The sequence below is a fragment of the Phyllostomus hastatus genome, unplaced genomic scaffold (assembly GCF_019186645.2).
Source record: "Phyllostomus hastatus isolate PE091 unplaced genomic scaffold, TTU_PhHast_1.1 phas_contig_17, whole genome shotgun sequence".
Classification (NCBI taxonomy): domain Eukaryota; kingdom Metazoa; phylum Chordata; class Mammalia; order Chiroptera; family Phyllostomidae; genus Phyllostomus; species Phyllostomus hastatus.
Genome location: NW_025333664.1, coordinates 18,774,242 through 18,800,758, shown reverse-complemented (window position 1 = coordinate 18,800,758; position 26,517 = coordinate 18,774,242). Strand labels below are relative to the sequence as shown.

Genomic DNA, 26,517 nt, shown 5'->3' with positions numbered 1-26,517 from the left:
GAAGGGAGGGAGGGAGAGAGAGAGAGAGAGAGAGAGAGAGAGTGCAGCTGCTGAGGGTCATGGCCTGCAACCCAGGCATGTACCCTGACTGGGAATCAAACCTGCAACACTTTGGTTTGCAGACTGCGCTCAATCCACTGAGCTACACCAGCCAGGGCTGTATTTTTTAAAAATTTAAATAATGAATATACCCATATGGTTTTAAAATCAAACATATATAAAATAATATACCCACACCTAACAGGTGGCCACTTCCTGTGTATACTTTCAGTTTATACAAACTGGATATGAGCAAACAGATACATTTGGTATTAGTCCCCCCTCCCTACCTTAATGCAAAAAGCATCATATTATACACACGGTTCTGCATTTTCCTTTTTACCATTAGTATACCTTGGAGATTTTTCTGTATGAGTATACAGAGATTTTCTTCATGCTTTTTTTCTTAAAAGCTATACAATTTTCCATTATATAAATTAAGCAGTCTCATTTGCAATGAATAACCTCGTATATATGTAAGTACATACATAATCTATAACGTAAAGGCCCAGAGAGGCTTAGTGAATCAAAAGGTACAGGTATCTGTAACTTTGATAAACAATGATTCCCAACTTTTTTTAGGTTCTGGATCCATTCAGAAATCTGATGAAGGCTATGGACTGGGCCCCCCAAATAATGAACAAATACACACAAATTCTGCATACTCTAAGTGACCCAAGTACTCTTACATGGATTAATCTCTACAGATACTAAAAAAAAAAACCCTAGGTGATTTAATAAGGTATCTTACAGCTACAATCTTAAAGGTCTGTGATTTTAGAGACTTTACCTTGGTTGATTTCAGCTGCAGAAGGCCCCAAGCTCAAGCTCTTCTTCTGCTGAGCATTTTTGGCAAGAAGTGTGTGCTTGTCATCATTCCCCGTGTCCATCTCTGAGATGGTGACAGCCAGAATCCGGCAGAAATTAGCGAGCTGTTGCTGATCAAAATTGGATACTAAGGAACTCAGATTGGGGACTTCGTCTAGTCGGATCATTTCCTACAGAAGACACAAATAAAACAATTCCTGTTCTCAGTTCATTAGAGATTGGATGTGTTCCTCCTCTGCATTCCCCTAAGAATGCAGCCACTTTGGTTCAAATCCCAGCTCTGCAATGCACAGCAGTGCAACCTTAAGTAAGTTATAGAACTTCTCCTAAGTCTCTGTTTATTTGTCAAATGGAACTAATCTACCTCGTAGGACTGGTCTGAGGATGAAACCCTTTGAGCGCCACTGTTCTCATTCTCTACCTTTGCTCATGGGGCTCATTTTGCCTATTAAAAAAAGAAAAGAAATATCTACCAGTCATAAACTGCCAATCATGCTACAGGTGTTTTGTTTTTAAGAAGTAATGTATTTCAAATATAGCTGAATGCTCGTTTCCCCACCCAGTTGCATTTCTTTCTCTCTACCCAGAGGCAACCATTATTTTGAACTTTGGAACAATTATTCCTACATTTTTACACTCATGGAAGATTCTTATGGAAGACTATTTCCGTAAAAACACGATATTGTATTGTTGTATGAATGGTATCATATACCACCTTACTTTTTAGTCAACATTGAGATTTAACTGCACTGATTCAAGTAACTCTAGTTCACTTGTTTTTTAAAATATTTTATTGATTATGCTATTACAATTGTCCCATTTCCCCCCCTTTATTCCCCTCCACCCTGCACATTCCCTCCCACCCACATTCCCCCACTTTAGTTCATATCCATGGGTCATACATACAAGTTCTTTGGCTTCTACATTTCCTATATTATTCTTAACCTCCTCCTATTTTGTACCTACCATTTCTACCTGTCTATTCTCTGTACCTTTTCCTCCTCTCTCCCCCTCCCACTCTCCCACTGATAGCCCCCCACGTGATCTCCATTTCTGTGATTCTGTTCCTGTTCTAGCTGTTTGCTTAGCTTGTTTTTGTTTTAGGTGTGGTTGTTAATAGCTGTGAGTTTGTCATCATTTTACTGTTCATACTTTTTTATCTTTTTCTTAAATAAGTCCCTTTAACACTTCACAGAATAAGGGCTTGGTGATGATGAACTCCTTTAACTTAACCTTAACTGGAAAGCACTTTATCTGCCTTTCCATTCTAAAAGAAAGCTTTGCTGGATAGAGTCATCTTGGATGTAGGTCCTTGCCTTTCATGTCTTGGAATACTTCTTTCTAGCCCCTTCTTGCCTGCAAGGTTTCTTTTGAGAAATCAGTTGACAGTCTTATGGGCACTCCTTTGTAGGTAACTGTCTCCTTTCCTCTTGCTGCTTTTAAGATTCTCTCCTTATCTTTCATCTTGGCTAATGTAATTATGATGTACCTTGGTGTGTTCCTCTTTGGGTCCAACTTCTTGGGGACTCTCTGAGCTTCCTGGATTTCCTGGAAGTCTATTTTCTTTGCCAGATTGGGGAAGTTCTTCTTTGTTATTTGTTCAAATAAGTTTTCCACTTGTTGCTCTTCCTCTTCCCCTTCTGGTACCCCTATAATTCGGACATTGGAACATTTCAAGATGTCCTGGAGGTTCCTAAGCCTCTCCTCATTTTTTTTGAATTCTTATTTCTTCATTCTTTTCTGTGTAATTGTTTATTTCTTCCTTCTGGTCCACACCACTGATTTCAGTCCTGGCTTCCTTCCCGTCACTGCTGGTTCCCTGTACATTTACCGTATTTTTCGGACTATAAGATGTATTCCCCGCTCCCAAATTTGGGAGGAATAATGGTTGTTAATGCTGCTGTTCTGTTTACATTGGTGAAATACTATGTTATTTATTTTATTCAGTATTTTACCACATTGTTTTCTTCAAAAAATTTTTTTCCTATTTTCCTCCTCTAAAACCTAGGTGCATCTTATGGTTCGAAAAATACAGCACCTTCATTTCACTTAGCATATAGCCTTCAGTTTTTCATTTAATTTGAGACCATATTCAACCAATTCTGTGAGCTTCCTGATTACCAGTGCTTTGAACTGTGCATCCGATAGGCTGGCTATCTCTTCTTCACTTAATTGTATTTTTTCTGGAGCTTTGATCTTTCATTTGGGCCATTTTTTTTTTTTTTGGTCTTGTCTTGCCTGTTACATAGTGAGGGGCGGAGCCTTAGGTGTTCACCAAGGCGAGGCAACCCATGTAGCTGGGTTGTGACGCTATATATGGGGGAGGGGTCAGAGAGGGAACAATGGCACTTGGTCTGCTCTCTGCCAGTTTTCAGTCACTTCCCCCACAATCAAATTGGGCTCTTCTGGTGTTGATTCCCAGGTGGGTGGGTTTGTGTACATTCTAGGACCCTCTGGGTCTCTCCAACGAACTCTCCTGTGAGGCTGGGAGTTTCTCCTGCTGCCGCCTCAACCACCACAGGTGTTTTCAATCAGGGATTTGAGGCTTTATTTCCCCTCACTGGGACCCTGGGTTGCATGGTCTGTTTGGTTCTCCAGTTGTCCCTCCAGGTTTATCTGCACTTGAATGTGGGACCGCCCGCTCTGCCAGCCAATGCCTTGCCGGGTCTGCCAGCTGCCACCTTGCCCACCAGCTGCCACCTTGCCCACCCTGGTCCTTCAGCCATTGCCTTGCTCCGAGTTCTCTGTGCCCGGCTGCCCGCCTCCGCTCCTCCTACCGGTCTGGATGAATGTTTCTTTTTTTAACTCCTTGGTTGTCGGGCTTCCAAACAGTTCAATTTTCTGTCAGTTCTGGCTGTTTTTTTTTGTGTTTAAATTTGTTGTCCTTCTTTTGGTTGTGGGAGGAGGCACAGTGTGTCTACCTACAACTCCACCTTGGCTGGAAGTCTGCTTGCCAAGTTCACTTGTTTTTCACTGTTTTACTCCACAATTTATTCTGTGTATAAATATGTTTAGGCGAACTGCTGTTTTTCACTATTAAACAACGTTGCAATGAACATCCCTATAGGTATCTCCTGTATATGCACAAGTAACCAATTATCTAGAGAAAATGACAGGCATTCTCACCTTTTTCTCGACTTTAATGGAAATACATCCAAAGTTTAACATTAAATTTAATGTTTGCTGTAAGTTTGAATAGATATCCTATATCAATTTAAGGAATTTTCTAAAATGCTCTTTGTTATCTGGTATTACCTGAGGAATATAAGGATGTTTCAAAAGGAGAAAAGTTCATGTAATACACATTTGCAGATTTTAAGAAAAACATTTTTAATTAAAAATTAACTAAAAATCTGTGTATAAATGGACCCATGTAGTTCAAGCCTGTGTTGTTCAAGGCTCAAATGTATTTTAGTTTTTATTTCTTTGATACACACAACATATGGTATGAAACATCATGAAGTGAACAGCTGAGTGTGCCTCCACTACATGTACATGCCTCTCTGCCAGAGGTAACCACCACTATCCTGAAATTTTATCACCACCTTGCCTTTCAAAACAGTTTTATCATGTGATTTGAGTCTGCTTGTTTTTGAGCTTTATAAAAATGATATACTATATACATTCTTCTGCAAGTGACTTCTAGTAATAATTTCTATGATTCACCTGTGCTGTTGCCCTTAGCAACAGTTCATTTATTCCCACCACTCTCTAACACAGGCATACCTCGTTTTATTGCACTTTGCTTCACTGCACTTCACAGATGTTGCATTCTTAACAGAAGGCAAGACCTCCACCAGCAAAACGATTACACTCACTGTACCGCGACACTCACTTTATTACAGCACCTGTAATATCTCCAAAGTACGCCTGTACTCTATTGTGTGAAGAGAGCACATTTACCCATTTTCCTGTTGAAGGATCACAGGCTTGGTTTCAGTTTTTTGTTCTGTGTTTCTCGATGCACGTGTGCAGTTTTTCTGGGCTAGTGTATTACAAACCATTTGGACAAGGCCCAAGAATAAGGAATAAATTTTCCACAACAACCCAGTAAACATACATAAGTGAATATATAAATAAGTGTATGGATCTGATACAAAAACTTCAAACAATACCCTTACATGGTATAATTTGATCTTTTCTATTGAGCTGGCAGGCCCACTGAACTGATTTCAAAACCTCCTGGTTTCAATTTAGTGTTTCCATCTCTAAAAAGCACTGTTCTGGAATGAGCTTTCCCACGGTTGTGCCTGGGCATAGGTTACAGGTGACTCAGGCCACAATACTGCTGTCTTGGCCCTCAGGGCAGTGCATACCTAAGTGCTGGGTCACAGAGTACATGCATACTCAAATAGAAAACAAAAGAAAGGTGAAGGTATTCTGCTGATATAAAAAAGTATCATCAGTATAGAAGTGTTATCAATGATGTACATTCTCACCGAAGTTGCTGTCTCTCTATGGTCTTGATTTGCATTGCCCTGATTACCGACAAGGTTAAGCATCTTCTCTTATATTTATGGACCATTTGTTTCTCTTCTGCAAAATGCTTGTTCATATCACTGCCCATTTTTCTACTGAACTATCTGTCTTTTTCTTGCCGATTTCTAAGAATTCTTGATAAATTCTGACTCCTAATCCTTTGTTAGTTGCAAATACCTTTTCCCAGTTTGTGGCTTGGGCGCCTTCTTTATGGCGTCTGTCTCCCTTGCAAACTGCATCAAGGTACCCATAATGTCTAGCAGAACTCATTAACATTTTTGGCAACACAGAAGAAGCCATTCTGAACTCCTGTGCTGATACTGCCAGGAAGACTGGAATTTCCACCCTGGAAGCTCCCTCTCACACTCTGGCTAGAACACACAGTTGGTGGAAAAATAACAAAGTCTTTTCATCAAAGGGCACAAAGGGTCTGTCTGGGACCTGCACACATTTCCAATGTGTTTCTACAGACAATGAGCCTCTTATACATCTTCTGCCTGGGCGATAACAAACAGGACCTGAGGAAAAGTGCAGCAGAAGCACAGAAATAAAAGCTGGGGAAAACACAATGCATACAGGTGCCTTTTCCCAGCAATGCCAACTCTAGAAGGCTCCTGCCTCCTCAGTAGTAAGAGAAAGGAATCCGCCAACCTGCAACAACATGGAGGTCTGGGGCAAAGACTGGAGAAACAGGCTTCAGGTCCTAGCCAGCAATTCCCCCAAAATCTACTACAGTGATTCTCTAACAGAAGTCTGTGTGTTTTCTTGGATTGTGAGTTCTCAATGATAAATTTTTAATTTAGTATTTGCATTTCAATTGTAGTTTGTTTGTTTTTTAAAGCATATTCTGGATCATCTGAATGTCTATCTTACGACCAAGTGGCTGAACTTCAGTGTTCATATTTATGTCTCCTGTGTTGGTGCCAATTAACTGTTGACAACTGACGGGAAAAACAGAGGTGAACTTAGCAAGTGAAAGTCAGAGTCAAGCATCACAGAGGAAAACATCCTAATGAATGAAGGTTTCGCAGCAGGTCAGACGGAGAGGAGTGGCAAGAGAATGAAATCATGCAGCATACAGCAGTAGGAATGCTAAAAAAATCTTGCATTATAATAATTTGTGAAGGGCAATTTGATTTTGGCAAAGTAACATTAGCCATCACATTAAATTCCTGAGATCAATCTGAACTTTTGAGTTTTATAATTAGTTTAATTTCAATTTGTATATTTGTTTAGGTTTTATAATCATATTAAGACCCATCATTAAGTACATAAAGTACAACCTAGTTTTCACTTGAATATATTTAAGTAACACAAAAAGATATTTTAACACTAGGAGTATGGAACAATTTTTCTTTTTAAAGAAAATTGGTTTCAGAATCCAACCATCTGAGTCACCCCCTCCCCCCCACAAGTGGTTACCCACCTGCTGGAGGACATAGCTCACCTTTTTAACACCCAAAATATCTTCGATGAGGGTCGCTGTTTGTAAGAATGTCTTCTTACTCGTCATCAGTGTAAACAGGAAGATCACAAAGTCATTCTTTTCTGCTAAACGCTTTGTAACTCCTTCCGTCTATCACAAGGGAGGAGAGAAAAGGGAGAATAAGTTATAAATACAAATATATATATTATTTCACCCGTGGCTCAGGTGGTTGGGCATCATCTCACAAGGTGAGGGGCAGCCAGTTCAATTCCCGGTTGGGGCACATCCTGGGTTATGGGTTCAGTCCCTGGTCAGGGTGCATACAAGAGCAACTGATCGATGTTTGTCTTTCAAATTGATGTTTGTCTTTCAAATTGATGTTTCACTCCCTCTTTCTTTTGCCCTTCCCCTCTCTCTAAAAAAAAATAATAAATAAAACCTTAAAAAAAAGGCAAGATATTCCTTCCAGCTACTAGGAAACACAATTCCACATTACATCAGGAACCCTTGGCTTGGGTCTTAAATCCCTAAAGCTACACACAAAACACTGTGTGCAAATGCCTTTCCCTGAAGAGGGCTTTTTTTTTTTTTTTTTCACCAATGATAATCCTCATAGGTTCGGGACCTAGTATCTGCTTGGTACCTAAATCAGGAGCTATAAACTGGCATACAGTAGGCCAAGTTTTATTTGACCAGCAAACAGTGCTTTTAAATTTCTGAATTTAAATGTCTTTCAGGCAGGCCATGCTTACTCCAGGTTTGTTACAACTTGCACAACACAAATCCCCACTCCAGAAAAGGCATCTTCAAACATTTCTTGTTTTCTGCCCAGTCCCTGAGGACTGGTATTTGCAACTCTAAAAGCCAATCAATGATAAAGTCAATTACATCATACAGACCTTTTTTTTTAAATAGGACAATTCCTTTGTGGCCTTAGCTGCAAGAATCATTGTGCATTTCCTGAACAATGAGTTGATTTTTATCTTATAGTTCTGTCTGTGCCTATTTGTGCCACTAGCTACATGTGGCTATTAAGGACTTGAAATATGGCTAGTCTCAACTGAGATGTGCCGAGTGTAAAAACACTAGATTTTGAACGATCAGTTCAAAAAAAGAGAATGTAAATATCTTCATATTTATTTTGAACTCTGAACTTATTAAAATTAACTTTACTTATCCCTACTGCTTTTTATTTCTTTCTTTAAAATAAAAGCTGCTACAAGGAAATTTAAAGTAACCGAAGTGGCTTGTATTGTATTTCTCAAGCACAGCACTGTTACAGATGGTGAGCTGTGTAAGTGTTAAAATGCATTCCCCTATCTGTGTTGGTTGCTAAGAAGCTTAAACCCAAGTTTGTGCACCATCCATAATGCAGATGAGTCTACATTTGCAGATGGTCTACATTTTTATATCAGCCCAATTCCTAGATGTATGTTATATCCTCACCTTATTTTATCCTTTCCATTCTTACCTACGTCTAAATTCATGATTTTGGTAGATTTCAAATACTCCTGTAAGGTGCCTGAAACCTTTTTTTCTGAATGAGGCAAGAAATGAAATTAAACCTTCCTTTGTATTGTCACAGCATACAGGTTTCACATCTCTAACAGCACCTGCTTCATTCTGCCCCATATTATGATTCACTGTGTATAGTTTATCAGAGGTTCCCAAGACAGTATTACGTCTCATAAAAACTAACGTTTGTACACTGCTTTACAAAGTACTTTTACACCTATCATCTCACTGAGCCCTCACAACAACCCTATGATGTTAGTATGATTAGTAACTGTACTCTACCGATAAGAAACTACAGCTCAGGGAGAGGAACTAATAAGCACTAAGCCAAAGGCTAAAATTCAAAATCAAGTTCTAGCACTAAGTACGGTGCTCTTTTCTTTCTACCAAATTTCTTCCTTTATTCACCATTCTTTCTCACTCAGTGGTCAATACAGCAGTGTCCTGCTCAGTATGTGGGCAGGACTTTTGGTTTTCTTTCGTTTTGTCTTCCAACAAGGAGAATGAAGAAATAGGCATAATTGACGTCTGGCCAAGATAGAGGCATAGGTAGGTAGACACACTGTGCCTCCTCGCACAACCAAGATGGGGACAACAACAATTTAGAAACAGAATAACAACGAGAACTGACAGAAAACTGAACTGAATGGAAGTTGGACAACAAAATAGAGTTGTTAATACAGAGTTAAAATAGACCCGTTCATCCAGACTGGTAGGAGGGGTGGAGTCGGGCAGCCGAGCGTGGGTCGTGGCACAGAGAGCAGAGAGTGTTGGGACCAGGTGCATAAGGCATCCGGGGCGCACAAGACTGCAGCGGACAGACCCTGAGTGTGCAAGCAGCAACTGGCAGACCCTGGCCAAGGGGTGGCAACCGGCAGACCCAGCAAGGCAGCAATTGTGAAGCAAGGCACTGCCCACAACCCAGGGTCTCAGGGCTGGGAAATAAATCTTTGGGGCACTGACTGAAAATACCTGTGGGGGTTGAGGCGCATGGAGAGACTCCCAGCCTCACAAGAGAGGTTGTTGGAAAGTCCCACAGCGTACACAAGCCCACCCACACGAGAACTGGCACCAGAGGGGCCCAGTTTGCTCGGGAGAAGCAGCAGAAGGGACGGGAGAACAGAGCAAGCACCATTGTTCCCTCTCGACCCCACCCCCACATACAACATCACAACCCAGCGACTGGGGTGACCCGCCCTGGTGAACACCTAAGGCTCCGCCCCTCATACATAACAAGCGCGACCAGACCAAAGGAAAAAAAAAAAAAGAGATGGCTCAAACAGAATTGAAAGTCCCACAACCAGTACTTTTAAGCAACAGAGAGATAGCCAACCTATCAGATGCACTGTTCAAAACACTGGTGATCAGGAAGCTAACAGAATGGGTTGATTTTGGTCACAAATTAGATGAAAAAATGAAGGCTACCATAAGTGGAATGAAGAAAAATGCACAGGGAACCAATAGTGAAGGGAAGAAAGCTGGGTCTCACATCAATGGAGTGGACTAGAAGGAAGTAAACAACATACAATCAGAAAAGAATGAAGAAATAAGAATTCAAAAAAATGAGGAGAGGCTTAGGAGCGGCCAGGACATCTTGAAACATTCCAACATCCGAATTATAGGGGTGCCCGAAAGAGAAGAGGAAGAGCAACAAGTGGAAATCTTATTTGAACAAATAATAAAGGAGAACTTCCCCAATCTGGCAAAGGAAATAGACTTCCAGGAAGTCCAGGAAGCTCAGAGAGTCCCAAAGAAATTGGACCCAAGAAGAAACACACCAAGGCACATCATAATTACATTAGCCAAGGTAAAAATGAAGGACAGAATCCTAGAAGCAGCAAAAGATAAGGGGACAGTAACCTACAAAGGAGTTCCCATCAGACTGTCAGCTGATTTCTCAAAAGAGACCTTACAGGCAAGAAGGGGCTAGAAAGAAGTATTCCAAGTCATGAAAGGCAAGGACCTACAACCAAGATTGCTCTATCCAGCAAAGCTTTCACTTAGAATGGAAGGGCAGATAAAGTGCTTCTCAGATAAGGTCAAGTTCAACGAATTCATCATTACCAAGCCCTTATTTTATGACATATTAAAGGGACTTATCTGAGAAAAAGAAGGTAAAAAACATGTATAGTAAAATGACAGCAAACTCACAATTATTAACAACCACACCTAAAACAAAAACAAAAACAAACTAAGCAAACTACTAGAACAGGAACAGAACCACAGAAATGGAGATCACATGGAGGGTTAGCAACAAGGGAGTGGGAGGAGGAGGGGGGGGAAAGGTATAGAGAATAAGTAGCATAGATGGTAGGTAGAAAATAGACAGGGGGAGGGCAAGAATAGTATGGAAAATGTAGAAGCTAAAGAACTTATGTCACATGGACATGAACTAAAGTGGGGAAATGTGGGTGGGAGAGGGTATGCAGGGTGGAGGGGAAATGAAGGGGGGAAATGGGACAACTGTAATAGCATAATCAATAAAATATATTAAAAAGAGAAAAAAATAGGCATAATCAGATATCTTAAAGGTCACAGACACTCTTCCAATGCTTCTACCTCTTTGATAAGTAATTGTTCAGTCTCTGCTTGGACACCTCCAGGGTTTGGCTCTTAACAACTACAGTGACCCTTAAACAACACAGGGACTACATGCAGTCGAAAGTCCACGTGCAACCACAGTCAGCTCTCCGCATCCACCAATGCCAACTGTGAACTGAAAACGCAGATGACCCCTGAATGACATGGGTTTGAACCATGTGCAGGTCACACATGGGTGGAGTTGCAAACTCATGTTGTTTCGGAGTCAACTGCCTCCCCATAATTTCCACCTGTTAGTTCTGGTTCTCACACCACATAAATATGCCGCATTCCTCCAATGTTTGAAGACAGCTCTCATGTCTACCACCCTCACTTGAATCTTCCCTTCTCATGCACTGCAAATGTGGCGGGGAGAAAAATGCAGGCCCAGAGGCAGGGTACTTACACAGACACAGGTATTATACAGGATGCTCAAGCAATCCTTGGACATTTCATCACTTACTGCAAGCAAATGGATAATAACTGGTTATTTTTATCATTAAAAAGACAGTATACTTATATTAAATTTTTTGAAAACAACTATTCCTCATAATCTCCTCCAAGATGATTATTTTTTTGTAAGCATATCTCATTCCAGTCCTTATTTACCAAAGATTTTCATGGCTCATCAGAACCTACAAACCAATTTGTAGGCTGCTTTTGGTTTGATATAGTAGCCATTTTCTTATTATGCTCCCAGGTCTTCATAATTTCAATCTGTGGTGATATCATCATTTAAAATATGCCATGTTCCCTTTGTACAATAGCTTGCTTAGAATATACCCAAGGCTTTAGTTCTAGCTGTTTTTTTATATTTTGCTATTTAAATAGGCAAAAAATAAATAATTTAATATGTAAGAGTAGCCTTTTTATGCTTGTGTTGAACTGGTTTCTCAAGATACATTTTCAAAAGCTAAATTATTAGAATCCAAAGTATAAGCATACTGACACCTCTTGTTATAAATTTCTATAGAAAGTTCTACTAGCAGCAAACAATTACAACATTTTTACTACAGACTCACCAGGTATTTTGTTTTGTTTTGGTTTTAGTTATTTACGTTACGGAAATGGCTTTCAATACCCGACCTATCAATCTAATAAAAAACTAGCTATTTCCCTGTGAGTGGGAATAGGAGAGTAGCACAAAAAGGAAAAATAAATTTTTATGACCCCCCAAACTAGAAAATGATAAAATTGAGTATGAGCCATGGACAAAGTGTTTTGTCTGGCATTCGTTTTATTTTCAAAAACTGTTTCCATTTATCCTTATGCTCTTACAACCTCTAAAAATGCTGGGTCTCCTTATGACATCTCAACAGGCAGTCCCGACAAGCTAGCTTGATCAGGTGGGTTATCTGAGAGGACCTGGAGATGCTGCAGGTGTCCTGTTACCTCTCACCTCTACCTTTCAGCCTGCTGGGACTTTTTGGTTTATTTATTTTATGACTTCGAAGCAGGCAGAAAACCAGACAAGTATATTTCAGTATTTCCAGACCTTTCATTTTTGAAGAGAATTAGAATTCATTAGTGCAACAAGTATTTATTCAGCACCAACTCTAGAGCAGATTTACTTATAAATCTAGTGAGAGAGAGAATAAATAAGTATTCCAACAATAATTACCAGATGTTACTTGCTATGAAGATTATGTGGGTAGACAGAGAACAGAAGAACCAATGCAGATGGGAATAAAAAGCTGAATATGAATATTCAAAGATGAATATGAATCCTCTTCACTGCTACTGTACCTATGAATGAGGTCTTATAAAGTATGTCATGTTGATGTTAGGGAAGAAATTTTGTTTTAATTAAAAAATATATACGTGATGTTTGTAGAAGAGTGCTCGTCAAATATTAAGCGATCTCTGGCTTTTAATGCTAAGTAAAGTGCACTTACTCTTCTTTAAAATTAAATATTGAATACCTAAAAAGGGTATTTGTAACACACATAAATGATAAAGAAGAATAACAAAATAATACCCATGTGCCTACTGCCCAACTTAAGAAATAATGCACTATCAAAAAACCCTTTTACTTTTTACTATATGCATTCTGGTAATGACGAAACTTGTTACAAAGAGCATGTATCACTTTCATAACAATAAAAATATTTTTTTTATCTTATTAGGTTACTCTCTCAATTAACAATGTATGAGAAGAATTTCCAAGAAAACAGAAAACCTGGACCCAAGGACTATTAGAAAAGTACGAAGATGTAATTCTGTTATCCCAGTGGTTTTCACACTTTTTCTTTTAAAGCACCAGCCTATATTTCTACCTAGTACAAACTGAACAAATAGAGCTGTTAGCTGGGATTGCAGAGAGCATCCTGCAGCTGGATGTAAAGCACATTCTCACTGTTAAGAGTTAGAAAGGGAACGAAGAGAAACTCCTGGAAACCACCATCATTTATCAGCAGGCTGGAAAACGAGGAAGTGGCTGACAAGTATACTTACTTTTCAGTTTCTGTCCCCGGATGGAGACTGTAGGCCTCATAAGAATTTCTACAAGGAGCTACAAAAAAAATTTTTTAAAGATTAAATCTTCAAAATTAATTCAAAGCACAACTTATAAAACAATCTGCTGTGCTAACTCACAGCCCAAATATCTGTAACAGTATTACAAGAGCCTCTTGTTCCCAACACAGGCAGATGGCAGCGAGGCTCAGGGCAATGAGCTCGACACCATTTGAAAACCTGGGTTCTAGTCCCAGCTTAGTCTCCTATTCCCCATGAAAACTTGGGCAAGTCAATGCCCCTATAATGGCCTCACTTTTCTCATTTTAAAAAATAAGCATATTTAGATTAGGTAATCTTTGGGATCCAATGTGGCTTAATTTTTTAAAAGCTGCAGAATATCACTAAGATTCTTTTTTTGCTTAAAGAACATCTGTTTTCTCTTATAAAGTTTTTATTAAAAGAATCTCAAAAGAGAGACCATAAATTGCCAATACTGATTTCTACAGGGACTAGGGATGATATGAATTCATTTTTGATTTTACATATTTAAATACAACACAATTTTGATTAAACTATTTACAATGAGCATATACATTAAAAACCCATTCTGTTGAAACAAAAGAGGACAACTTACAACTTTAAAAGGGTCAATTCACCAAGAGGATATAATAATTACAAAGATGTACTTAGTAACAAACCCTCAAAATAAATGAAGCAAAAGCTGGCAAAATTCAAGGAAATACAATTCAAAAGTCCTAGCTGAACACTTCAATACCCTACATTCAATAATAGACAACTAAGCAATAGCAAAGAAAACTGAAGACTTAAACACAATAAACAACAGAGGGAGTTTGTCAAGAAAAGTGGACCCAACTAGAGGTCAGCAATGGGCAAAAATGACCCAAAAGCCCGTATTTATGAAGAGACTGAGGTTCCTGGAGAAGCCAATCTAACTCACTGTAGGAGAGAAAACCACCATGAAGTCTAGAACCATTGATCCAATGATGTCCTAAGGTGGAACAGGCACCTGCTAGAGAAAGTCACATTTTCACTAAAAACAGACATGAGGCTAGAGACCCACATTATTCTTTTTCATCCCATAAACACATTGCTTTCTATTAAGTAAATTCCTTGATGAATGATTCAGAAGTGAAGGTGGGGGGTTCTCTCGAGCCAACTAGCAAGTAAATGTACAGGGCCACTCGGACTGCCGAGGAGAGCAAATGCTGAGAAGAAATTCGAGAATAAAGTCTATGGGTAAACAATATGTATGCAAATGTTTAATATTCGATCTTTGCTTTTGTAGAAAATGGCATCCCTAAGGAAAGAAAACTCTTCCAAAACTGAAGTATAACACGGTGCAGCAGGTACAGCTCTGGTTTCCACACAGTGAACACCATCCCTGTGCGATCGCCACCCGCATCAGGATGCAGAACCGCACAACCCCGGAAGCCTCCCTCATCGCCATCCCAGTGGCGGGTGTAAGCACAGGTATCCCGGGGAAAAAGGAGGGTCCTAGTCCTTCATTCAAAATCAATTGGGAACAATGCAAAAATTTAAACATACATGATAAAAACTTTAAAATATTAGAAGGAAACATAGACACAGTTTATAATCCAACAGTGGGGAAAGCAAGAAACAAAATTCTGAAGCCATAAAAAGAAAAGATTGATCAATCTGACAACCTAAAAAGTAAACCTTTTTACATTGAAAATGACCATAAACAAAGTCAAAATTCAATTGTCCAACTAGGAAAAATCACAACAGATAAGCCAAAGGACCTTTAAAAATGAAGAGTAGTTGCATTTTGCTATGGTCTGAATGTCTGTAACCACCCCAAATTCCTATGTCAAACCCTACTGCCTAATGTGATGGCCTCAGGGGTAATGAGGTCATGAGTACAGAGACCTCATGAATGGGATTACACCCTCATGAAAGAGGCTCCAGAGAGATCCCTAGCCCTTCCCACGGAGTGGGTGGTCTGCAACCTACCCACTGGAAGGGGCCTTCACCAGACACCAAACCTGCCAGTGCAATGATCTTATACTGCCCAGGCTCCACAAGTGTGAGAAATAAATTCCTTGTTGTTTATAAGCTACCCAGTCTGTAACATTTATTATAGCAACCTGAAAGAACTTAGAAAATCAGTAAGAGAAAAGCCTAATAACTAAATAGAAAGAATGCAAAAGCCACTAACAGACAATCAGTAGAAAAGAAACAACTTATAAACACACAAAAAGATATTCAATCTCTTTCATAGAAGAATGAAAATTTTAAAAACTATGGAGAGAATATATAAAGAACCCTTAGAACTCATAATGAAAAGATAACCCAATTCAAAAATGAGAAAAGGAGCCCTGGCTGGTATGGCTCAGTGGATTGAGTACCAGCCTGCGCACCACAGAGTTGCCAGTTCGATTCCCATTCAGAGCACATGCCTGGGGTGCAGGCCACGTCCCCAGTGGTGGTGGTGGTGGGGGGCACGTGAGAGGCAACCACACACTGATGTTTCTTTCCCTCTCTTTAAAAAAGAAAATGAGAAAAGGAGACATTTTTCCAACAAAGACATAGGAATACTATATAAGCGCATAAAAAGATGTGAACACCATTAGCCAATGCAATCAGAACCACGACGTACCACTTCACACCCACTAGGATGGACTGATATACTCAAAAACACATATAACAGCAAGTTCTGATGAGGACGTGGAAAACCTGGAGCCTCCACACATGGCCGGTGGGCATGGTGCAGCTGCTCTGGAAAACAATCTAATGGTTCCTCAAAGGATTAAACCTAAGAGTTACCACATGACACCATAATCCCACTTCCATACCCCAAATTAATGAAAAATCCAAGTCTACACAGAAAATTGTACGCAAATGTTAACAGCACCATTCATTACTCATAATAGCCAAGAAGTAGAAGTGACCCAAATGTCCATCACTGAAGAATGGATATACAAATGTGGTATACCCATACAATAAACCATCATTCGGCCATAAAAAGGAAAAGTGCTGATACATGCAACACGGATAAACCTTGAAAATATTAAGCTAAGTAAAAAAAGCCTGTAACTGATCACATACTACATGATTCCATTCCTATTAAATGTCCAGAACAGAAAATTCTGTAGAGACAGAAAATGGAGTGACAGTTGTCTGTGCTGGGGGTGGGGGCTGGAGGACTAGGGGAGTAACAGCTAAAACATGGGTTTCTTCTTGGGGGTGATAAAATATTCTAAAACTGGCTGTGGTGATGGCTGGATATATCTATGAATACACTAAACCCCTGAATTGTACATTTTTAAATGACTGAATTGTGTGGTATGTGAACTATATCTCAATAAAGCTGTAAATATACTATGAAGAAATACCATTTCCTCATACCTACTTAGTGAGTACATTTAAAATACTTAAAATGTTATGTTTGGTAAAGGAGGCTAGTGGGCACCTGTAATGTTCTGTTCTGTGATTCAGGTGGTAGTAGCAAAGGTAAACTTATTCCGCAGGTGTTACTGGTGTGCTTTTCTGTGTACAAGTTCTACTTCAGTTGCGAAGTCCATGAAAACGTACACACACACTGTGATGGTGATGATGTGCGTGAACGAACACTCTTACCCTTCCTTACTGGGATGTAAGCTGTAAAAAACCTCTTCAGTATGTAAACTGACAAGTTTATAAACAATAAAAGACACAGATGCTTTGATCCCAAAGGTATAGTATATATTCACAGGTACACAAAACTGTGTACAAAAACCTTTACTGCAATTTGTTTGTAATAGGAAAGGTGTGAGAAAATTCTAAATGCTCATTCCCTGAGGCCTGGGTGAATAAATTATCGCACAGTCATACCACGGAATACTACAGAGCTGTTTAAAATGAGGCAGATTTACACGTTTAAATGAAACTATCCCCAAGCTAGAAAATTACATGGAAAAGTAGGGTACAAAGCAATGTACTTGTGTATACCTGTGTATGCCACCTCTGTATGGGGAGAAAAGAAACCTAAAGCGGGGGTAGTGGGGTTATTCACTCACACACACACACACACACACACACCATCTCCGGAAGGACATCTGCAAGGACTAGTAATCACAGCTGCCTTTGAGGAGAAGACAGTGGGGAAGTAGGACACATTCCTTTAACTTCGTGCTTTACAAAAGCAAAGGTGGCTATGCTATCAAGTCAAATAATTCAAATCTTCTAAAGTAAAAGCTATGCTATTTCAACAGGTGAGTGCTACTGAGCTTTTAAAAGTTAAAATTCTCAAATGTTTCCTATATACTCTGAAATGTGTCCTGTCTTCCATTTCAAGGGTTAACTTCTCAAACCATTAGGTAGTAATAATTGCAGTAGAAATAATAAACAACTACTTACATCAACACCTCCAAACAAGTCAAAAATATATGTATTGGGGTAAGTGGTTTCTTGGGTAAGTTTCCTCTCTTCAGTAACAAATGCCATAGCCTCCATGGAGAGAAGAGGAGAAATTTCCTAGTTTAAAGAAAGTGCACAGAGAGACATTCAGTTTTTGTATCTAATACAAACCAGACACCCAAGCAACAGTCTGCATTTTAATCACAACTTAAATCCCCGTGAGCCCAAAGACAGCCCTCAATGAACCATATTTCCAGGTATTCACACCCCCTTTAGAATCATCCCCCACACTGAGTCTGGGTGACTCACTTCAACCAGTAGAGTGCAGCAGAAGTGACACTATGCCAATCCTGCCTAAGTCTTAAGAAAGATTGGCAAAGTTGGCTTTTGCCATTTTGGAACCCAGTCAGCACGCCCTGAAAAGACCCACATGGACACCTCCAGAGGCCACGAGGAGAACTGAGGCCAGGACTGATAGCCTTAGCTGATCACCAGCTGACTGTCAGCATCAACCTACCGGCATGTGAGTAAAGTCATTTTGGACCTTCTAGATGATTCAATGCCCAACCCAACATCACATGAAGCAAAAGAACCACTCAATCGACTTCTAAAATTGTTAGAGATAAATGGTGATTATTATTTCACGCTACTAAGCTCTGGGATGGCTGATTCTGCAGCAACAGATAACAAAAACATTGCTCAAGTACCGCCTCTTTCAGGAAGTCTTCTCTGATTCCCCTTAGCCAGAGGCATTCTAACATACCTCTGAACCCCCAAAGCAATCTGTAATTCATTGTGGTATTTAGCATTTTGACTTTGTACCTCTTCACAAACATATGTTATTTCTCCCCTAGATTAAATGTTCCTTGAAGACTGAAATGGATTCCTCTTTGTATGAGCCTCAGGTCCCAAGACATAGCAGCCATTTAACACAGCCAATGTAGTGCAGAGGGTGTCAGATTGGGAGAGGCCAAAGAACCCTTTGTTCATAGAGAATGGGGCAATAGAAAAAAGTAAGTCTTATAGAAAAGTTGATGATAATGAAAACTGTAATAGTAGTAGTAATAGCTAATTTATTTAATATCTGCTTCTAAGCACATCATGTATTATCTTTTTTAATCCTCACAACCCTGTGAGAGACAACAGTAACTTATCCCAATTTTACAAACAAGGAAGCTTGTCAGTGTCACCTGTGGTAGAGCCAGGGCTGAACCACAGAAGTCTGGCTCCAGAGTCTGTGCTTACAGAAGAAAACAAAACTATTTTGGATGAAACAGGGGAGAGTATAGGAAGAATCCAGAACCCTCCTCATTATGTTGTCTCCTCAGGAACCTGTGAGGGAACATGGATCACAAAGGGCTAGAGCAAACGCTGTTTGCTCAAACACCAGTGAGCACTGGAATCATCTGGAGGGCTTCTTAAAATTCATACTACTGCAGGATTTCAATAGGTCTATGGTGAGGTCTGGGAAAGTACACTTATAACAAGATCCCAAGTGATGCTGATGTTGCTGGTCCAGGTACCACACATCAACAAAAGCAGAACTCACTCTTGCGGATCACCTGCTATATGCCAGGCACTGGGCTTTTGTATTTTAGTTCACTTAATCCTTAAAATAATTCAATCAAGTAAGTACAGTTTTACTCATTTTACAAAGTTGCCTCGGGTCACATAATTAGTGACTGAACCACTTTCTCTGGATCTCATTTTTCTAATCTACAAAGCCAGGAAGCACTTCCTGCTGGCAGCCTAGTACAGTGGAAGCTTCTCTTTAGACAAGACAAAGCTGGGCTCATCATACAACAGCCACAGGGTTCTGGCTGAGTTTCATTTTTTTTCTAACCGAAAAAGGAGAATATAAAAAGCATCTGAATTTTTCCTGCCCAGCAGCTTTCTCTCTGTTTCAGGTTAACAGCCCCGTTTCGTTAGAGGAAATGTCCCTCCCCACTTTCCACATGGTTCTGCTGGGGCTGTCACCAGGAGCGGGTGATCAGGCCTAACCAATAGTCTTTCATTCCTCTCGCCTTGGTGGCTAGCCCATGTTGTAGAAATGTCACCCTGGACCTATGATTACGTGGAGGAACTTGAGGTCACACACAGATGTCAAGATAAGAAATGGACAACCTAATTCTGTTCAGCTCCTGAATTCACACCTTTGCTTGGCAATTATGTGAGACAATAAAAGATCTTTTTCCCCCCCCAATTTGAGGGAGGTACTGTTACTGACAATCAAAATATTCCAGACTAACACAAAGAAAAGTACCACCCATCTCATGAAGTTACCGTAAGAATTAAATATGCCTGGAACACAGTAAATTTCAAGTAAGTATTTGCTGGATGAAATAAAGAAATGATGATCACACAACAAGCATTCACAAATATTAATTTCCCTCCTTCCCTTCTACTTCTTTCTCCTCCTCCTCTTTCATAATGCAGAGGTTTTAAAGGAATCAAATGAAATAATATATAACTCTTTGCAAAGTGTTTTTAAACAAGTGAAAGAGGCTATAATTATTTTTATCCTAATCAGATTATGAGAAGATCAAGAATACAAAACATCTTTCTGCCCCCTCAAATCAATACATGACTTTTATTGCATCTTTAAAATATCATAAATAAGTATGAGGAATCATTCAGCATCCTGCCGTTTCTGAAGCTGAACAAACTTAGATCTTATTCATCAGCCTGCTTGGTTCCTTTTCCAGAAACATAGATGCCATCCAAAAATTTTCTGATATCCTTGTTTTTAACTGTTGTGCCTTTGCTGAATCAAAGCAGCTGAATTTGATATAAATTCAAAGTTGTTTCCTTCAAGAATTAACTCACCTTTCTGGGCTTGAGATACTGAACAAGGAACTCCTGACCTCATCCAAACCCTGCAGATATTATTTTTCACCCAAGAAATTTCTGACTTCAAAAGCACCATTGTCCTGAATAATGACATGGATGGGGAAGTGAGCACATACACGCCTCGTCTTGTAATGGGAGCCCAGCGTTAACGCCCTCAATCCGTTCTGTACATGACGGCAGGTGGTACAAACAGTGGCCAGTTCCTTTCTTTTCCCCACCACTTATCAACCTGGAGTCTCTTCTTTTTCTTTCCAAAGAGACTGAGTTCTCTACATTGATACAATTGAGTCCCTTAGCAGCATGCTTCTAGGGCCCTTCACAGTAACTGTGTAGCCCTTCAGAGCGATGCCCACATTTTCTGAAGTGTCGACAGTAATTGCTGAGAGTGGTCTTCATCCTCGCAGTGGATGAGGCCCAACACATCTCTTCTTAAAGGTAAAGATTAAGCTTATTCTGGAGCGCATTATATTTTAGAATGACTTATTATATGACAGAATAACCAAAACTTCACCTCTGAAGAACACTGTATCATTAAATTTCATTATGACCAAATATAACCTGCACGGGTTTCAACAGCAGCTAGAGCTCATGCTCTAAACTCAAATGTGGACCTATTCCGCAAGTTGAAGTTTAGATAAGGTAACCCCAGACCTACTAAATCAGAAACTCCAGGAGTGGGGTCCAGCACGCTGTTTGAACAAGCCTTCCAGGTGATTCTGACACATGCTCAAGTTTGAGAACAGCTTTATTGTATTTCTCGGCATTCTTTCTATCTCTCCCCCAACCACCAAGTCTAGTCCCTTCAATCTTCTTATGTGAGTTGTAATTATCAACAACCACACAGGCCACTTCCATGAATCTTCAGCCATATGGGATCTTTTAAACCCCATTCGAAAAGAAAGCCATCTCAGTCCCAGGGCACAGTGCTGACCTCCCAAATTAAGCAAGCACTGACACAAAGCTAAGCCCAGAAGGACATACACAGGGAACTCAGTGGTGATTATCCCTGGGTGGGAGGGTTTTATTTTCTTTATAGGTTAGTTTTATTTTCCTCTGCACTTTTCTGAACTTCCCAAATGTTCTACAGCTTATGTAATAAAAACAAGCTATTTTGAAAAGTAGACTGAAAGAGAGACTAAAAAAAAAAAAGCCGACATCTTGTATCACTTGGAGGCCCTGAACTGCAGTCCCTCCAAGACCCGAAAGAATTACCTTGAGGATGTTCTGACACTCAACGAAGTCACTGTGGAGATGGCTCGTTGCATGCAGCTTAAGGAGCAGCTGAGGAATTCCACTCCATTTGGACTGTTTGTCCCTCTCTGTCAAAAAAGTCTCAGTGAACTGTGAGTCAAAAAAGAAAAGAGAAAGAAACATTTTACAGTGAAGAAAGAACTATAGTTGACTTTGAACAACATGAGTTTGAACTGTGTGGGTCCACCTACATGTGGATTTTTTTTCAGTAAATACACAGTCGGCCCTCTGCATCCCCAGGTTTCGCATCCACAGATTCAACCAACTGCGGACTGAAAACAGTATTTCTGAACTGTGGTTGGGAGTCCATGGAAGTGGAGGACTGCCTGTACGCATTGTTCTCTGCCATTCTATATAAGGGGCTTGAGCATCTGCAGATTTTGTTATCTGCAGGGGTCTTGGAACCAATGCCCCACAGATACTGAGGGACAACTGTACTAGCATACAGGGCAAAGGAAGGCAGCTGTCTCCCAAATCCACCCAGGACAAGCAATTCAAAGTCCTCTTTCTAGAAACCTCCAAAGGCTCCCCCAATGGCCTATAAGCTAAAAGTCAACCCCTTGCCTTGTGATACAACACCCTTCACATCCTATTACCTACTTTCCTTTCTAGCCTCATCCATTGCCCAATGCACACTCTAGGCTCCAAATAAATATATTCCCTCTCTGTGCCCCTCTGCACATGTTCTTCCCCTAAAATACCCTCTCCCTGTCTTTTCTATCTGGAAGCTCCTTCTCCATCTTCAAAATGCAATCCAAATGGCCCAAAATTTTCCTTGACTGGCCTTCACCTCTTCTTTCTAAAAGAGTAAGTTGGCACCCTTCCGCTGGGCCCTCATCTAATATTTATCCTACTGTACCATAACTAACAGTTCATTTCTTCACCTCCTCCTGTAGAACACAAGCTCCTTCAGAGGGTACCAAACTGTTTGTCATGCATGCCTTCTTTCTCTCAAAGAATGCCAGGCATTAGTTTAATAACAGATACATTAATCAATTATGGCACAATTTCCACTAACACTAGTGGGACAACCATTATCTGGGGCTGGATGTCAATTATTTTCATGTGCGCCTGTCCCTCAATCAGATTAGAAGTTCCTTGTAACTGTTATTATAGGATATGCAGGTATTCAATAATGTCTTAGTCTATCCTGACACATCGGTCCTAGCAACCTAGACAAGTCCCATTATCCTTCCTGAGCACGTTTTGTTTAACTGTAAAAACAAGATAATTCTAAGGTAATGGGAGGTGATGTTTTTGACAGTAATTTGTATTAGTATGAACCATGGGAAATTACAATTTCTACAAGTAAAAAATGATCAACTATTAGCAATTTCATACCATCAAGTAAGCTCAAATCAATCCAAGTCCGAAAACAATGGACAAACCTCTTTCCTTTCCTTGAAGGAAATCAAAGAAAACAAACATCATTTTATGGGACTTAGCAAAAGCAGTGCTTACAGACAAATTTATAGCTGTAAACATTCATATTTTAAAAAGGGAGAGATCTTAGATCACTTATTCAAACTTCCACCAAGAGAAACTAGGAAAAAAAGGAGTAAACCAAACAGAAAGCAAGCACAAGGAAATTAAAAAGATTACTGTAAAATTGCCAAACAGGAAAATAATACAGAAAAATCAACACAATCAAAAGTTGGTTCTTTGAATAGAGCAATAAAAATAAACACTTTACTTACACTGACTCAAATCGCTAAATTCGGGAATGAAGGAAAGGACATTACTACCAACCTTACAGAAATAAAGTTTATTAGTGAGTGCCAGAAACAACTGTATGCCAACAAAATAGATAACTTAGTAAAAATAGCCCAGTTCCTAGAAAGATGCAAACAAAAGAAACTGACTCAAGGTAAAAAACAGAACATCTCATGGCTCACAAGAGATCAAATTAGTGATTCAATAGAAAACAAAGAGAACCACCCAACACAAAAAGCGCAAGTCCAGGTCCTTCTATTAAATACAAGGGAATACTTCCCAACTCACTCTATGAGGCCAGTATTACCCTGACACCAAAATCAAAGACATCACAAGAAAACTACAGACTAACGTCTCTTATGAGAACAGACACAATCCCCAGAAAAATACTAACAAACCAAATCCAGCAACATATAAAAACAACTACACACCAAGACCAAGCAAGATATATCCCAGGAATGTAAAGTTGGTTCAAAGTACAATGATCAATCAATTTAATTAATCTGATAAAGCGTTATTTACCAAAAACCACAGCTATCTTCAAAATTAATGGTGAAAGCCTGAATGACTTACTACTAAGATCAGGAAAAAGACAAGGATGTTGACTGTCACCACTTTTATTTAACATTGTAGTAGAAATTCTAGTCAGGACAATTAGACAAGAAAAAGAAATAAAAGCATCTGGATTGAAAAGGAAAAGCAAAACTATTTTTGCGATGGCATGATCTTGTATATAGAATACAGAGTGGGGCAAAGTAGGTTTACAGTTGTTCATATGGAAAATAATACAATAATTAATAAATAATAGTACAAGAATAAACTGTGTTTCATGCACAACTGAAACCTATTCCTGTCCCACCTGTATATTAGGGAACACATACAAACTTTTAGAGCTAATAAGTTCAGCAGACTGCAAGATACAAAATCAATATACAAAAATCAGAAGAATTTCTATTCACTTGCAATGAACAACACAAAAACAGTTTAGAAAACAACTCCAGTTATAATAGCATTAATAAGAACAAAATACTTAGGAGTAAATTTAACAAAAGGAAGGAGGCCTAAATAAATGGAAAGACATCAACGTTCATGGATTGGAAGACTTAATATTGCTAACATGGCAATACTCCCCATATTGATTCAAATGTAGTTTCTATAAAAATCCAAGCTGGCCCCACTGCGGAAATTGACAAGCAAATCCTAAAATTCATATAGAAGTGTAAGGGACTCAGGATAGCCAAAATAACCTTGAAAAGGAAGAATGAAATTGGAGAAAAAAAATCACACTTCCTGATTTCCAAGTTTACAATAAGACTGTGACTGGCCTGAGGGTAGACACTTAGATCAATTGTCTACTGAGTAATTGGACTGAGACTCCAAAAATAAACACTTAACATTTATGGGTTTTTAACAATGGTGTCAAGGCAATTCAGTGAAGAAAAAAGTCCTTTAAACAAATGCTGCTGGGACAACTGGCATCTATAAGTAAAAGAATGAAGATGGACACCCTTTTTCACATCATTTAAAAAAAAAAATAGCCCTGGCTGGTGTAGCTCAGTGGATTGAGCACGGGCTGCAAACCAAAGCATTGCAGGTTCGATTCCTAGTCAGGGCACATGCCTGGGTGCAGGCCACGGCCCACAGCAACGCACACTGATGTTTCTCTCTCTCTCTCTGCGTCCCTTCCCTCTCTAAAAATAAATAAATAAAATCTTAATAAATAAATAAAACCAAAATCAAACCCCTAAATGTAAGGGCTAAAACTAAAAAGAAAACACTGTATAAATTTCATAATCTTAGATTAAGCAATGGTCTCACAGATGACACCTAAAGCATATTCAGGCAAAGGAAAAATAAACTAAACTTCTTTAATATTAAAAACTTCAGAAGACCTCCGGCCAAGGTGGAGGTATAGGTAGATACACTGTGTCTCCTCACAACCAAGATAGGGACAACAACAATTTAGAAACAGAGTAACAACCAGAAATGACGGAAAACTGAACTGTATGGAAGTCAGACAACCACAGACTTAAAACAGACACGTTCATCCAGACTGGTAGGAGGGGCGAAGCCGGGAAGCAGGCAGGGAGGGATCGCACTATACAGAGAGCGTTGGAACCAGGCCGTAAGACTGCAGCAGGCAGACCTCCGCGAGGGGTGGCAACTGGCAGACCCAGTGAGGCGGCGGTTGTGATGCAAGGCACTGTGAGCAAGGCAGCTGGCTGACCAAGCAGTCCCAGGGTCCCAGCGCCAGGAAATAGACCCTCGAGTCACTGATTAAAAACACCTGTGGGGGTTGAGGTGCAGGGAGAGGCTCCCAGCCTCACAGGAGAGGTCCTCGGAAAGACCCACGGTGTGCATTAAGCCCACCCACACGGGAATTAGCACCAGAAAGGCCCAGTTTGCTTGCAGGAAGCGGCGGAAGGGACTGAAGTCTGACGGAGAATGGAGCAAGCGCCATTGTTCTCTCTCGACCCCGCCCCCACATACAATGTCACAACCCAGTGACTGGGGTGACCCGCCCTGGTGAACACCTAAGGCTCCGCCCCTCATACGTAACAGGCGTGACCAGACCAAAGGGGGAAAAAAACCCAGAAAGATGGCTCAAACAGAAGAACAAATGAAAACCCCAGAACCAATACTTTTAAGCAACCGAGAGATAGCCAACCTACCAGGTACATAGTTCAAAACACTGGTGATCAGGATGCTCACAGAATGGGTTGATTTTGGTCACAAATTAGATGAAAAAATGAAGGCTACAATAAGTGAAATGAAGAAAAATGCACAGGGAACCAATAGTGATGGAATGAAAGCTGGGTCTCACATCAATGGAGTGGACCAGAAGGAAGTAAACAACATACAATCAGAAAAGAATGAAGAAATAAGAATCCAGCAAAATGAGGAGAGACTTAGGAGCGGCCAGGACATCTTTAAACATTCCAACATCCGAATTACAGGGGTACCAGAAGGGGAAGAGGAAGAGCCAGAAATTGAAAACTTAT

At 39.9% G+C, this 26,517-nt stretch overlaps 1 protein-coding gene across 1 annotated transcript in view; it reads right to left on the bottom strand.

The window, feature by feature from the left end:
• Nucleotides 1-26,517, bottom strand: part of LOC123815134 (transient receptor potential cation channel subfamily C member 4 associated protein) — an 85,901-nt gene that overhangs the window by 35,198 nt on the left and 24,186 nt on the right. Inside the window, exons 2-7 of the mRNA XM_045833337.1 lie at nucleotides 21,764-21,892; nucleotides 17,702-17,818; nucleotides 13,322-13,379; nucleotides 11,274-11,329; nucleotides 6,794-6,922; nucleotides 830-1,037 (exon numbers count right to left, since the gene is read on the bottom strand). Coding sequence (XP_045689293.1) covers nucleotides 830-1,037; nucleotides 6,794-6,922; nucleotides 11,274-11,329; nucleotides 13,322-13,379; nucleotides 17,702-17,818; nucleotides 21,764-21,892 — 697 coding nt within the window. The remainder of the gene's footprint in view (nucleotides 1-829; nucleotides 1,038-6,793; nucleotides 6,923-11,273; nucleotides 11,330-13,321; nucleotides 13,380-17,701; nucleotides 17,819-21,763; nucleotides 21,893-26,517) is intronic.